The sequence below is a fragment of the Acanthochromis polyacanthus genome, chromosome 10 (genome assembly GCF_021347895.1).
Source record: "Acanthochromis polyacanthus isolate Apoly-LR-REF ecotype Palm Island chromosome 10, KAUST_Apoly_ChrSc, whole genome shotgun sequence".
In the NCBI taxonomy this organism is placed as follows: domain Eukaryota; kingdom Metazoa; phylum Chordata; class Actinopteri; family Pomacentridae; genus Acanthochromis; species Acanthochromis polyacanthus.
Genome location: NC_067122.1, coordinates 22,589,391 through 22,604,894, shown reverse-complemented (window position 1 = coordinate 22,604,894; position 15,504 = coordinate 22,589,391). Strand labels below are relative to the sequence as shown.

The following is a 15,504-nucleotide window of genomic DNA, read 5'->3' as shown; positions in this document are numbered from 1 at the left end:
ATGGACTGTTTCGGGCCCTTCACAGTGAAGGTTGGGCATTGCCACGAGAAATGGTGGGGCATATTGTTTAAGTGTCTGACGACGCGTGCAGTACACATAGAGGTTCTGTCTAGTCTGGACACAGACTCCTTTCTAATGGCCCTCCGTCGCTTCATTGCACGAAGAGGCAAGCCAGCTGAGCTTCTGTCTGACCAGGGTACTAATTTCAAAGGAGGGGAAAGAGAGCTTCAGGAAGCCTTCCAGGTCTTGCATCCCACACTCTGATCTCATCTGGCTCAGCATCAGATTGAGTTTCAGTTCAACCCCCCCAGCGCACCGCACTTTGGAAGTGTCTGGGAGAGAGAGGTTAGATCGGTGAAAGCTGCATTATATGATTATTTAGAGAGGCTCTGGACCTGCAGGTTGGTGGAAGACAGCAGAGAGGGGAGAACAGAAACATTATCCCCTCAGGCTTTACTCAATACATTTTTACTGTGCATGTGTACATGTGTGTTATGAACTGTTATACTATGCTGCTGCCATTTTATGCAGTGTTATCGTGGTAGAAACATACTGTGGTATTCTCATAGAAATCATTGAAGTCAACTAAAATTTCCATACAATCCACTGTCAAAAAAATAAGAGTGCATTCTATGTCAATCATTTTGTTCTGTACACTTAAGACTCAAAACATAACTTAACATTGTAAAATTACTTCATGCCTCAAAACAGCCACAAAAAAATATTCACCTTAAAACTTTCAAATATATAAACTCTTTATTTGATATTTGTGAGGTTGTACATATCAAATATTTGAAGTTTTATATATCACAAAATATCTATGGCTGAAAGAACATCGAGCAAGAAATGTCCACAAGTTCACTCTGAAACTGTTCCAATTTTGAACCCCGTGTAGTAAGCTGAACACACGTTTTACTGACAAACTATAACAGACAATTTTCCAAGAAACTTTTAATTTGAGAAAATTTAAGTAAACTTTTAGGTACAAATCTAACCACAAAATGATATCAGTTTAAATACAGCATATCCTTTTCTGTGAGGATTCTGCCCCAGTCTCCCTTTTGTTGTTTTATTCCTTTGGCTCCCTCTGTCTGCTGCACCCTGCCTACTGTGTTCTGTCAGCTGATGCAATCAAGCTCAACTCATTTCACCTGGTCCCCTGCCTTGCTATTTAAGCACTGCCTTTCCCCTCAGTTCTTCGCTGGCTCATTGTTATACACACACACACACACACACACACACACACACACACACACACACACACACACACACACACACATGTTTGTACTTCTATCTTAGTGAGGACATCCATAGGCGTAATGCATTTCCTAGAGCCTTACCCTAACCTTAACCATCACAACTGATTGCCTAAGCTTAATCCTTACCCTAACCCTAACCAAACCTCAATTCATACCTGTTCTCTAAAAACAAGTCTTCACCCTCAAACATGGCTGTTTCAAAGTGAGGACCGGTCAAAATGTCCTCACTTTGTAAAAATGTCCTCATTTTGATAGTTAAATGCAGAAAATGGTACTCACCATGTAGCAAGTACAAGAACACACACACACACACACACACACACACACACACACACACACACACACACACACACACACACACACACACACATGTTTGTACTTCTATCTTAGTGAGGACATCCATAGGCATAATGCATTTCCTAGAGCCTTACCCTAACCTTAACCATCACAACTGATTGCCTAAACTTAATCCTTACCCTAACCCTAACCAAACCTCAATTCATACACACACACACACACACACACACACACACACACACACACACACACACACACACACACACACACACACACACACACACACGCTGTTTCGGTCGTCGCTCTCCTGCTTTCACTACTCTCTGGATTACTTCAGTTTTTGGACTTCTCCGCTTCCCTCCCCTTTGTGGATTATCCCTCTGGACTCAGTAGTTTGTTTGGACCTCAGCTTGTTCTTTTGCTTTAGTCACTTGTTCCCTCATGTGTGAGTATCCCTCTGTAGCACTGTTGTTTCCTGCCGTTTAGTTTCCCTTTTGCCACTTCAGTCCCGTTTTCAGTTTGTAGTTTTGTTTGATTAATAAACCTTATTTATTATTATACCCAGCTGCCTGTCTGTTTGTGCCTGCGCTTGGGTTCTCCACCCCCAGTTCCTAACATTTTCACATCATCAAAATATAATCATCCCTGAAGAGGAGCAAAAATTTAAAGTCTTGTATCATAAATCTGAAGGATATACTATCTCTGTGACTGCACAGAATTTTATGAAGGTAACACTACTCGAGGGATACAAGTCATAGCCTTAAGGAATGTTTAATTAATGCATAATTCACGATGAATTACTAATGCACTAATAAAGACAGACAATTCATGTTGCTCACAGTTAACAGGTTATAAAGCCATTATGACTTTGTTATTAATTCACACTTAATAGATCCTAAATTGAGGATTATTAATTCACAGGTACTTCATATGTTAATTGATATTTTACAACATCAGCTTGATTTCCTTAGTATAAAGGTTTATGGACAACATCTGAATCTTTATGGCATTAGGCCTAATAGAATTTGTTGGACACCTGATGGTATTATTTTGTTAGAAAATAAATGTTCTTTACACTCAAGGCTTAGGGTTGAGACTGCTGGGCTTAAAAATGTCTGATCATATCATAATCCACCTACTGTGTTGCAAATCTCTCCAAAAATACAATCAGATCTATTCTCTCTGAAGTTTTAATGGAAATTAAGGTATTGCCCGTCAACTTTTATACTAAAAAAAAAAAATCCTGCTATTCTATTCTTTTTAACCAATTTTTATGTATAAATTTTTATGATTTAGAACAACATAACAACAACATAAATCATACAGACAAACGCAACAATAAATGCCCAGGTCCCAGAGTTCATGTAGTTAATTACCATTTCACATTCTGCAATACCATTGGCTAAATATTTGCACCATTTTTCCCAACGCCTTTCACCTCGTTCTTTTTGTAATCTTATTGAATATGTCATCTGTTCCATGAAATGCAACTGTTTAACAATGTCTACAAATAAAACAACATTGGGGCATCTTTTCTGAAGCCATAGATTTGTGATGGCCTTCTTACTGGCAACCAATAAAATCTTTAGAAGGTATACGTCCTCTCTGCTGAGTCCATCAGGGATGAGTCCAAGGTATAGGGATACAAAAGATGTGCTGATACTAAAGCCCAAGAAATCCTGCTAATCTTGTCAAATATCAGTCAACATATGAAGTAACTGGACTAATAGTCCTTGAATGATGATCTACTAAGTGTGAACAAATCACATTAAGTTTGGCAACAGGAATCGTTCATCCTTCATTAGTGCATTCATTATGAATTATGCATTATTTAAATATTGCTTAAAGAAATAGTTCACTTTAAAAGAGAATTTATTCATTATCTACTCACCCTCATGCTGACAAGAAGTCCAGAGTAGTTTTTTTAAACACACAAAACACTAAGCTTTCAGGATTTTTCCAAAACAATGCAGGTCTGTAGAGGAGGGGAGTGTTTTATTATGTTTTATTGCTGATCTGTATATACTTCCATTGTTTTGGAAAAAAATCCTGAACACTGTTTTGCTCTATAACTCCAGTGTTTTGTGGATTAAAAAACTACATCAGACTTCTTATCAGCATGAGGGTGGGTAGGCAATGACTGAATTTAACTTTAAAGTGAATTATTCCTTTAAGTGTATGAACTGTTTACCTCCAGTTAACTGTTGGCATTTTAAGACATTCCTGCAACTAGCAAGTTTACCTCGACATCATTAAAGTACGACACCAGTGCAGTAAAGCTGAACCCGTACAAATAATACCAGACATCGTATCCAGTAAAAATACATACATTTTGTAAAACTTTAGGAAATTTAACTCTAACAACAAAATACCTGCAGTGTATAGTATACCACCCAGGGTACCTTTTATCATATCATCCCTCAGCATCACTGGAAGGTCCACTCATGGTCAGCACGGTCTGAGATGAGAGTGAGATTATTAAATACAGCATTTAAAATTGATAAACACACAACTTCATGTATTAGGTGTGACATGAGTGCCATCCAGTGGACTTCACTCTGTCTGGCAGATGTTCTCCCTACCTTAACCTGGTTCTGCTGGAGACTTATTCGTGTTAAAAGGGAGTTGTTCTTTTCCTCATTTGCCAATGTGACTAAGGAAAAATAAAATGACATTAAAAATGATATAGAATATAACAAAAAAGCAAAATATTACACATACAAATAAAGCCTGCTCATAGGAAATCTTTGGACTTGTGTTTTCATGCATGTTTTTGTAGATTCATAACTTTCACCAAAAATTCAGAACACTGTGGACCTCAGCATTAATACACATTTGTACTTAATCCCATTTTTGTAAGGTTTTAATACTTAATGTTTACTCAAAAACAAGGTCTTAACCTCAACATTTAAACTTGTTTGGTTAATTCCCAATTCTTCCTTGAACGCTCTTTGGCACAAACGCTTTTGTTTTAAATATTCAGTATTTTTAAAAAACGGTGACTTCAGTAAATAAAACTCCCTCAGAGCAGTGATGCGTTCAGTGCCAGGCTGTTGTAATGTCGCCCTCCAGCACAGAGGGGGTGTTGCCTCCAAGTAGCCATATTGAGAGGAGCAAGTCCCTGCGTAATGTGGAGAGCAGGTCTGGCTGAACGCAGATAAATCCTGCGCACAGAGACTTGTGACGATGGCGGCCAGTGAGGTGGATGTTTTCGCAGTGAGTACGATGGTCCAACCGTCTGCGGGCTTCGGAGGAATAGAAACGGGAATTATTAAGGGCGGCAGGCGATCATTCAGGTGTATGTCGGAGCAAGGTGATGGTGATGTGTGGAGAATGCAGCAGGAGGGCTGCGCTCATGAGAAAGAAAGCCTTGTTGTGTGTGTAATGAATCGGGATGAGAGCGAGCGCAAAAAAATTCATCGTCGGTTCTGGTGAGTCAGTCTTTGGAGACATGGAGGATAAAAAAAAATGCACTTCAGCATCCAGCATGAAACAGCACGGAGCCTGCGCATCAACACTTTCCTGTTTACCGCGTCAGCACCTCTGACAGGTGTCCTGAGTCCACAGAGGAGAGTCTGAATGAAACACAGGACAGCAGGCAGCGATGACTGAGTTAAGAGGATAAACCTAAGTGGTAGCTTCGTCTTGGTTGTAAGTAGTGGCTGTAGTGGCTCCTCAACCTTCAGCTTTGCTCAGCGAGAATTCGAGCGCGTGTCAACCAAGCGTGCAATTTGTGGCGATGTGTTCATTAAAAATCCATCCCAGCTTCACAGCACATGTGCCCAGCTTCCTGTGTACAGGTTGCATTGTGACGCTTTGTTAAATTAATGTGTGTTTGTCTAACTGAGAAAGGGAGTTGTGGGTACCAAGGCAGCCAGCAGCTTGGATATCCTCCCACACTGTGAAATAACATCCAGATAAAGAGGTCTTTGTGTGTGTGTGTGTGTGTGTGTGTGTGTGTGTGTGTGTGTATGTGTATGTGTATGTGTGTGTGTGTGTGTGTGTGTAAGAGCGGTAGAAACGGATGATTGTTGTATTAAACACATCCTGGTCCTCATGTTGAGGCTTTTACAAGATGCCAGGGTCCCAGGGTGAATCCGGTAAAGGAGGAACAACCTCACAGCATGAGGGTTTCTCATGGTTGCCAGGGCAACATGCAATCTAAACTGAACAAAAAATGTAAACGAACTGTGCAATATATTATTGAATTCTATCCATTCTTTTTAGTGTAGGAGAGTAAGTATTTGTTGTTCCAATGCATGGTATCGTACAACATCATGAAACACTCAATACTGGAAATGGGATTTGGGTAGATTGAGAGTGGTCTCAGAGACCAGAAATCTCAAGCCAGCAATGAATGTGTCCACCATTTGCATAGTGTAGAGTTATGAGGTTGTCGATACTTCTTGTTGAATGTTGTCCCAAAGGACTTGGTGAAGCTGACAGACATTTTTGGTTACAGGATCATGTCCATTCAGAGTATCACAGGTTACAAAGTGACCACATTGAAGGACTGGAACATTTTTAGGTGCTAGAAGGTCAGAGCATATTCTGGCAACATGACGACATGTTGTTTCACTGAAATATGAAATTATGGCCGTTAGTAGACCAGATAACCATGGGTGTTAAGATTTCACCTCAGTGTTGGTGGGAATCAAGATTGCCATCAAAATGTTCTTGACTCATCCCAGACCATCACTCTTCATCCTTGCGTGGATCACTTTCTGTACAACACTGACATCTGCATCGTGTTCCACAGTACGACGCCAAGCACAATGTCTGCCGTTTTCTCTGTGCAGCAGAAAATGAGATTCATCAGTGGGAAAGGACCAGCCTCCATCTTGCTAGTGTCCAACCAACATGAGTGGTTGCCAACTGGAGACCATTGCGAGGCCACTCTGCTGCTCAGTAAAGGCTTTGATGTGGATGACGAGATCACAAACCAGCTTTCCTCAGAAGATTCTTAACAGTTTAAGGGTTACAATTTTACCAATAGGCTCTGTAGCTGACTGCAAACGATTTCACCAATGTGACGATCGTGGGCTCAGGTGGTAAAATGTGGTTTGTGATCATGTGGCAGATTTTCTGACATACCATGCTGTTTGATTTCTCAGATCACAAAGAGTGAGGTTGTGGACATTCAAGTGCCTTGTTCTGGCCCTAAGTAGCATGCCAGTATTCAGTATGCCAGCAACACGTTCTCATCTTTCTTTCGTCATCTGTGACATTTGAAGAAAGCTGCATTTTGAGGTGGCCTTTTAGAGTCACTAGTTGAGTGTCTGTGTGCTGGCCACACTATCTGATCATCGTCATTTGGAGCCACACCTGACTAGGATGTTGATGTTTCAGTCTACAAACATGAAAAAGTTGACATAAATCAGCTAATCAATGCTAGGCCACAGAAAAAATAACCATTTTGTTTCACAAATTAACTGCTAAATCATTTGTCTAGCATAAAGTTGCAATCTTTCAAATAAGTAACTAACAGACTAATCAATAATGAAAATAGCCAGCATTTAGCTGAAGCTCTACTGAACTGTACTATTTGCAGTGCTACAGTTAACAAACAATTACTGTTGTACTCAGCACTCATCCAAAAACTCCATAATACAGACTTGCAGGATGTAATATGACATGAGTGGTGCATAATTCAAGTGATTCTCTCGCGTGTCTGTACTGGAGGAATTTGGCTGGTGATATTCAGGCGGAACCTTTTTATAGATCGGACTATTCAGGGTGGTAAGTGGAAGAGAGAGACATGACCTCATTTGCAAATAATGCTTCAAAGTTTGAACGCTGAAAGTAGAGATGGACGTTTTTGACCTCATCATCGGATATTTCCTGGTATCAGGTGACTATGTGACATATTTTGAAAAGCAACTCATTCTTGACGCTGCCTGTTTCCACACGCTTTAGAACGAAGAAAAGCGAAACCTGGAGCTCGGAGGCCATGTGGGGTTCGACAGTCTTCCAGACCAGCTGGTCAGCAAATCGGTTGCACAGGGATTCTGCTTCAACATCCTCTGTGTGGGTATGTCTGAAGTTACTTTTATGATCATAATATGGATTCATTTGGAGGGTAGAGCATTAATACATCATTGCGTCTTTCAGCTTTCTGTGCCATTGTCTCGTTTTTCAAGGTGAGACAGGGATTGGCAAGTCAACGCTGATGAACACTCTTTTCAACACGACATTTGAAAACGAGGAAGCCAGCCACTATGAGCATGAGGTCCAGCTGCGTCCACAAACGTATGATCTGCAGGAGAGCAACGTCAACCTCAAGCTGACCATCGTACATACCGTAGGGTTCGGAGATCAGATCAACAAAGAAGAAAGGTACAGATTGTTGGCGTGACTTTTAGTTGGACTAAATGACATCCAGACTGGAAACGTAGAACAAACTGTCTGGCACGAAGGAAGAAACATTTAGAAGACATCTAGAAATTTCTCTTGGTGAGCTCAGTGCCAGCTATTAATCATTTCCCCCTTTCTCGCTCTTGTACTTTGGCCAACACACTTTCTGATTTTGGAACTGAGAATAAGCTCTGCCCTGTTGTTGGCATGTGAACTGTGAGGGAAGAAAGGGAATAAGGGGATGACTGGTAGAGCAAATGCAGCCTCAATACCCATTTGAGTGCTGCAACAGCAGGAAGCATAAAACTCTAGCATTCTTGGCTGCAAGACTACAGAGTTTGTAACCAGGACATTAACATGTCTCTCACACAACAAGGAAAGCAATGTCAAGTTTAGATTTCATGCAAGTACGGTTAAAATAAAGATGCTTATATTTGTCAACTGTTTTTTCTGTGCAGCTACAAACCCATTCTGGAGTATATCGATGCCCAATTTGAAAACTATCTTGAAGAGGAGCTGAAAATAAAGCGTTCCCTATTTAACTACCATGACACAAGAATCCACATCTGCCTCTATTTCATCGCCCCCACCGGACATTCCCTGAAGTCCATCGATCTCGTCACGATGAAGAAACTGGACAGCAAGGTGACAAGACGTTCAAAGGGCTCTGCGTGTTTTCAGCAGTTCTAGTTTCTGGTTCCTCATTGTGTCACTCGTATCGTTGTTTTCCATTCAGGTGAACATCATCCCGGTTATTGCCAAGGCGGACACCGTATCCAGGAGTGAGCTGGACAAATTAAAGATCAAGGTGATGAGTGAGCTGGTCAGCAATGGAGTGCAGATTTACCAGTTTCCTACTGAGGATGAGGCTGTTGCAGAGATCAACTCTTCCATGAACGTGAGTCACAGAAACACAGAAACACACATACATGATAAATTACATGTGCACTATGTATTTTGCATGTAATGCTTGTTATCACATGTACTAATTTAACCTAAATCAGTCTTATTGTTATGCTTTTGACAAATGTAGCATTGAAATTTGTAATATGATGATCCTGGATTTGACAACAGCATATTTTGAACCATATTTTAATAATCTCAGTCCTGTGTGTTCCAGACTCATCTTCCATTTGCTGTGGTTGGAAGCATAGAAGATGTTAAAGTAGGAAATAAGATGGTGAAAGCAAGGCTGTACCCCTGGGGATCCGTGCAGGGTGAGTCTGCTGAATTGATTTGACAAGCATCACAAAAGTCCCCCAAACAGTGGAGCTGTTTAGTCAGATGCCTGCTGCCTAAACTATTATTAGTTTTTCGGTAGTCTGACTCACCAGATGGAGACTGTGAGTATAAGCTTGCCATTGGCCGAATATCTCACGCGGCGCTCTCCTTCCCTTCTGCTACAACAACAAACCTCCGAGCGAACAACCTACATGCCGAAAATGGCAAGTTGTGAGGAAGATTTGGGTCGTGCAATAAGGCCGGCCTGCTTGGTTCTTAAAGTGAATGGTCGTATATATGTTCAAAGAATATGTTTGCAATATTTGCCGTGTATCATGGACAGGTTTGCAAGAAACTTTTTCATGTTCCCCCTTGAAATGATTTTGCAGCAGCCTGGCCACAGCGCCAACAAGACAGTTGTTATCGCTGAAAGAACTACAAACAAGCCAAAGCACTGTTTTCCCCAAATGCAGAATGATAATGAGATGCAGTTAGACCATTCTCCAGAACTATGGAGGTAGTAGCTCTGGCTGGGCGAGACTTCTTTTTCAGTCAACATAATGTCATGATTCTCTGGTTTTATGAGCACAGTAAGCACAGATGTATCATTTCAGATTTTTTGAGTGCAAAAGCAAGAAGGTTAAAGGACTTCTATTTTTTCCCAGTGGAGAATGAAAACCATTGTGATTTCGTGAAGCTGAGGGAAATGCTGCTGCGTGTGAACATGGAGGATCTCCGGGAGCAAACACACGCTCGGCACTATGAGCTGTACCGTCGCTGCAAGCTGGAAGAGATGGGCTTCAAGGACACGGGCCCTGACAGCCAGTCGTTCAGGTGAAATTAGGGATAGCGTTGATGTGATGCATCTGGGCAATGTATTTCAGCTAAACTTTATTCATAAACAGCACATTAAAATCCATGTTTTTACGATATGCTGAGGTGTAAGTAAATCAGTGCCATCTGAAAATAATTCAGATTCTATTAGATTTACCCTGAAATGCTAATTTCATCCAGGTCTGTGTCCATAAAGAAAACACTACTAGCTGATTTCCGTCACACTCAGGGAAATGTCAATGCTTTAACCAACCACATAAATCTATTGTGACCTCCCACTACACCTTAATTCTTACACAACTGTAATAGTACATTAATTTAAACCTGTGCAAAGTGCAAACAACTTTATCAGCTATCATCAGCGACATATCCAAGACCAAAGTGTCCCCTGGACATGCATTGACACATCTGTCTCATTGCCATATAAGTAGGAGGACGATAGGAAATGTGATGAGGTAGAAAAGGGGAAATATTTAATGTGGATAAAGGAGATATTCATCATGTGCTAAAAAAAAGTGAAAATAGTGAGTTAAATAAACTAATAAAAGAAATAACAGTAACTAGTTAAGGATAAATGGAAGAGTAACACAAACATATAAATATATTAATTTACTGAAGAAAAATGTTTGTTTTTTACTTTCCACTTTAGCGTAAAGGAAACGTGTATTTTATCATTTAACTAACATCATATGTAGTTGATTTATTTGATTATCATTTATTTAGACCTTTCATACATTCCTCCAGAGATTATCCACTCCAGTCCTTAGTGTTGAAAAGTTGTGTTCATGAAATTAGCTTAATTTGATCCATTAAATGGAGCCTAGGACTGAGTTAAACCAGATGTTTATAAATTTGTTTGTCCTGCTTAGCTAATTTGTTTGTTAGGTAAAATCAGTAACACAGCTCAATCAAAACATTTTGTACTTTGGACATATTATTTTATTTCATCATATATAATTTTAAATCTTTCCATAATATATAAAATATAAATAGCATTTTTTGTGGCCTGTATCCATCACCTGTGTTGACTATATATATTATTACCATTATAACTCAGTGGGTCAACTAAGTTAATTATAAAGTTACACGCAGGTGGTGCAAATAACTCCTGCATGCTAATCATGTCAATTTAGGTCAGTAAAGTCATCTTAATTTCATCTTTACCTTGATGTTCAGCCTTCAGGAGACGTACGAAGCCAAGAGGAAGGAGTTCCTTGTTGAACTTCAGCGCAAAGAGGAAGAAATGAGACAGATGTTTGTTAACAAAGTCAAGGAGACAGAAGCAGAGCTGAAGGAGAAGGAGAAGGAGGTGAGAATTTACATCATCATAAAAGGACTTCTTATTGATAATACCTGGTATGTCTCACTTTGCACCCTGTCTCATCATCATTTCTAGCTTCATGAGAGGTTTGAGCAGCTCAAGCGGATGCACCAGGAAGAAAAGAAGAATCTGGAAGAGAAAAGACGAGAACTGGAAGAGGAGATGAACGCCTTCAACAGAAGAAAGGTTGCAGCTGAGACACTGATGGGACAAGCGCTTCAAGGCTGCTCACAGCAGCCGTTCAAGAAAGACAAGGACAAGAAGAAGTAAGTACTGCGGTTGTCAGCACAAACGGTAACGCCACCAAACAGTAACAACACTAAGACCTCTAATACTATTCAAGCAGAATCTTTTAAATGTCACACATACATTATTTTCACAAAGGACAAGCATTATCTAAGCCAGCTTATGTGGAGCTGATTGGAAGGGGGAGTCTCAGAATGTGATTAATGACACAGTGTTATCTTCCCAGAAGCCATGTTGGCTCAGAAACTGATACTAGGACAGATTCAGACTGACACCGTGTGCCCAGACACCGTAGGACGGGTCACAGCTTGCATGACACAGCCTGATGCTTATGTCTCTGCAGGCTGACCTGCCAGACTGTATCTCAGGCAGGGGCACTTCTGTTTACATTCGACTGGTCTCATCGATGCTCACACCATGTGCAACACAGATGATACTCAGACATCCCACGTAGAACTGTAATCATTGTTGCAGGTGGAAACATTATCTGTCAGGTTGAATTATGTATGCTCAGAGCTCGCACACACAGTTTGAAGTGAAGATTAGCCTTGAAAATCCATAATCACAAAGCTGTCATAGTGATTGGCAAAACAGAAGCAAATATGTTGTTTCTTCAGAAAATGTCACTATTAATAGTAGCTTGTCCTGGCTTTAACATCCTACTATGTGGGTGAAAATGTTAAAGACTGCCACAGGCATTAAGCCAGCATAATGCCACACATGGCTGGACATGTGGTTTCAACAGGTTTCTGTGTATGTTTTGATGCTTTTACTTATTATTTAAAACATACTTTAGGAAAAATCAGTAAATTAGTTTTGCATATTAAAAAATACAAGAAAAGCTGCATACACAAATACATACATACAAGCTAATTAATAAGATAATGTACATTTTTATACTTTGTCCCAGTGAAGGAAGTGAGTAAGCTAGAACTTTATAGAGCCCATATAATGCACAGTTGCAGGGTTTTTAAATTGAGAATGAGAATATGTTCAGGCTTTTATTGATTGTGCTTTTTTACCCTCATATTGTAAATTGCTGCAGCACAGCTAACATTGTAGTCATAGCAGAAGCAACTGTAGTGAGGCACTAATAGAGGACTGAAGGAAGGATTTATTGTGTTTTTGGCAATTGTGTTACATGGTGGCATGAATAAGCAAAAGAAGTAAATCCTGTACTCTAACTGAGACATTACAGGCAGGTATGGTGCAGGGGTTTCTGCAGGAAACGATAACTCCTTCTGTCGTAGGGTTTGTGTTTTGTTTGCAGACCATTTACATACGCAAAAAGCGGCTCTATAACAAACTTAACTAAAGTTAAAAGCATTATATGGGCTCTTTAAAGTAAGTTTTTGTTCAGACTTGCTTTCAAATGATCGGCTGGTTTAATTTCTCTGTTTTGATTGTGTCCAAAACTGCAAACTGAAGTGTTCATAAGTGGAGATTTGTCTGAAATTCACTGCTGCAGTAAAAAAAAAAGGCAGCTTAAGTAATGTAGTGATAGAAAACATTGATTTTTATGTGGAAGTTGTGGACTCATGGTCAGTTTGTTATGATCTAAAGACTGTGTCGGTTTCGACTGTTGAGTGATCACACGAACAAATGTCTCTATAAATATACTTTTATGGTTTAAATCTGATGAAGATAAATTGATTTCAATGAGGGTTTTTTTTAAACAGATTTGATATGAATGTTGAAATGTCAAAGAAAGAATTTGAGCTGCCATTCTGACTACTTAAATGAAAAAACTAGATAGTTGCTTAAAGAAGTTAGTCTAAACACTGCTGCATGCCAGTTTCATTCACTTATTATTTTCATTTGCACCATGCCTCATGTCCTTCATTTTTCCCTTTTGCCATATGTTGTCTTATTTCTTTTCCCCTTTCAGTTGATTTATGGATCAAACATCCAGGGAAACCAGGAATGTGTCTGCCGTCAGCATGGGAAAAAGAGACTGTCATGTCTGATATTTCGTACTGACACTGTATGTGTGGACTGACTGTGCACGTATGTGAGCGTGAACAATGTGACGGCTATGAGCCACTGTGTACTTATGGATCAAAAAGGTAGCTTTGCTCAGTGTATTTAATTTGTCCCTAATGCTGACTGTGCTCGACACATAACAACAGCTCCATGGACTGTTTTCATTATCACGCAGCTTGTGTTGTTTTATGTTCTTGCCATGAATCTGTGTTCATCTCATGTAGTACATTTAAGTTTCTGGTTCTCAGTGAAACACTAACAGGACTTAATAGAAGTCAGTTACTGACTGAACTGATGGTTGTGTTATATATTAACATGCAGTAAGCACTTGTGTGTATTTATACTTGCAGTTATTCACAAACAGTGTTTAATGTATATACAGATATTAAGAATTGTTTTTTTGTTATTTTGAGCTAAGATAACTTAATAGTGTAAACGCTATTCTATACAAAGTTATAAAGAACATAATTAAATATAATTTCAGTGAGTGTGGAAGTAAGCAAATATTTTGCTCTCAGTTACATTTAAATAAAGATATGGAAAAAAGAAATAGAGCATCAGTTCATCTGTCACCTGAAGTTATCCTCCTTTGATTTCATCAATGTTCTGGACTTTCATCACATCGGCCATTTGTAAGATTCAAACCATTTCATGTTGTCTTCATGGCGCATACAGTCACATCTGATACTTAGGATGAATTAACAATGGTGCTCTTTAAAGCCACTATCTGTTTAAATACAGCTTCAGTTTTGTTTTTGCCTTCAGTCAGTGGCAGCAGACAGGACACATGGCAAAATGCTTATTAAGCTTTTATCAACATTTGCACTAAATGTTTAATATTTCATGTGTTGCTGAGGTTTGTCTAATGACCCTAATGACTGCTGCTTGTTTAAGATAAATGACACGGTTTCTCTTTCCTTTTCATAGCTTCTTTAGTCTTCCATCTGCGTGCTCCTTAACCTCAGGAAGGAATTTGAATTAGAAGACTTTCTACCACATCAAACGATCACAGACTAACAATCAAGTTTATTATTTTTTACAATGTTAAATACAAATTTTATAGAAATGAAACGTCCTTGGAAGTGAGTCAGCCTGAAGTCTTCCATGTCTACTAAACTTTGTCCTTCAAGCTTTTAAACAGCGCTCTGTAGCATGGTCTCTGCATGGCTCCTAAACCTCATTCCCACAAATATTAAAAGCTTTCCATTGCCAAAATATATGTTTTTGTACTAATTGTGCTATCTTGTGTCATCTGCCATACTCTGCTTGTAATTTCTGACTGATGACGATTTACACTGTGAAATATATGACATGATGTTGCTGTTTAAGGTTGTAATGATTGTGAATCATATTGTGATTTAGAAGCACTTTAACTTAATAATAGTAAAAATATTATATTTAATCATATCTATAATCATAAAGAGTGCCCTGTCATACTAACATGCCAGCCCTTATGTTGTGTCTAAAAGATATAGATAGAAGTATTTCATTGATTAACTGCAAAAAACTATATATTCTGTTGTTACACAAAATACTCTAGTGTAAGAATTCAGGATTAAATCTTTTAATGTCAGTAGATCTATATGGTAGGTCTGTGTGGGCCTGCTTGCAGATTTGTAATTCCTAATGTAATAAAGAGTTGCTTTATTGAAAACGTGTGTTGTTCTCTCCACAACTGCACTTTTAGACAAAAAAGACCAAAGAAGCTGACAGAGGACTGTTCATGGTGAGCTGCAGGTTCATCTTTCTTCTAGATTGTTCCAGAAATCTGCCAGTAGGCCTCAGTGTACAAAGAAGAGACAGCATTGTGTGCGAAAACATGAACCATGAAAACGCTTTTTTACATTAATTTTTATTGACAGCCTGCACACTTTAATGCAAACTGTAGAAAAAGTTCTGTTTTTTTTTTTTTGCTGTGATTTATCCCTCTTAAAATGTTATACATCTTTACATGGCTTATGCTTTAGTGAATGCTATTTTGATTATTAA

At 39.2% G+C, this 15,504-nt stretch overlaps 1 protein-coding gene and 1 long non-coding RNA gene across 5 annotated transcripts; one reads left to right on the top strand and one right to left on the bottom strand.

Annotated features, from left to right (window-relative positions):
• Positions 1-730: 730 nt before the first annotated feature.
• LOC110966899 (uncharacterized) lies at positions 731-4,507 on the bottom strand. The gene is made up of 2 exons (XR_002596769.2): positions 4,139-4,507; positions 731-4,014 (listed from the first exon to the last, which is right to left on the bottom strand). It is a non-coding gene; the product is annotated as an uncharacterized LOC110966899 (long non-coding RNA).
• A 141-nt stretch (positions 4,508-4,648) lies between these two features.
• Positions 4,649-15,169, top strand: LOC110966895 (septin-8-A-like). Of its 4 annotated transcripts, none has more exons than XM_022216392.2 (10): positions 4,649-4,772; positions 7,473-7,587; positions 7,697-7,892; positions 8,369-8,555; positions 8,647-8,808; positions 9,031-9,127; positions 9,797-9,965; positions 11,142-11,274; positions 11,362-11,552; positions 14,443-15,169. In XM_022216392.2, exons 1-10 carry the CDS (start codon positions 4,743-4,745, stop codon positions 14,495-14,497), a joined length of 1,335 nt encoding a protein of 444 aa, XP_022072084.1. In that variant the 5' UTR covers positions 4,649-4,742; the 3' UTR covers positions 14,498-15,169. The 4 variants fall into 4 exon arrangements, with proteins under 4 accessions (XP_022072084.1, XP_022072086.1, XP_022072085.2 ...); XM_022216394.2 differs by lacking the exon at positions 4,649-4,772 and adding an exon at positions 4,834-4,852; XM_022216393.2 differs by lacking the exons at positions 4,649-4,772; positions 14,443-15,169 and adding an exon at positions 13,421-14,436.
• The last annotated feature ends 335 nt before the right edge of the window (positions 15,170-15,504 follow it).

Coding starts and splice junctions, on each gene's coding strand:
- LOC110966895 (XM_022216392.2), top strand. CDS start 4,743: ATGGCGGCCAGTGAGGTGGATGTTTTCGCA. Junction 8,809..9,030: donor AGATCAACTCTTCCATGAAC/GTGAGTCACAGA, acceptor TGTGTGTTCCAG/ACTCATCTTCCATTTGCTGT. Junction 9,128..9,796: donor CCCCTGGGGATCCGTGCAGG/GTGAGTCTGCTG, acceptor ATTTTTTCCCAG/TGGAGAATGAAAACCATTGT.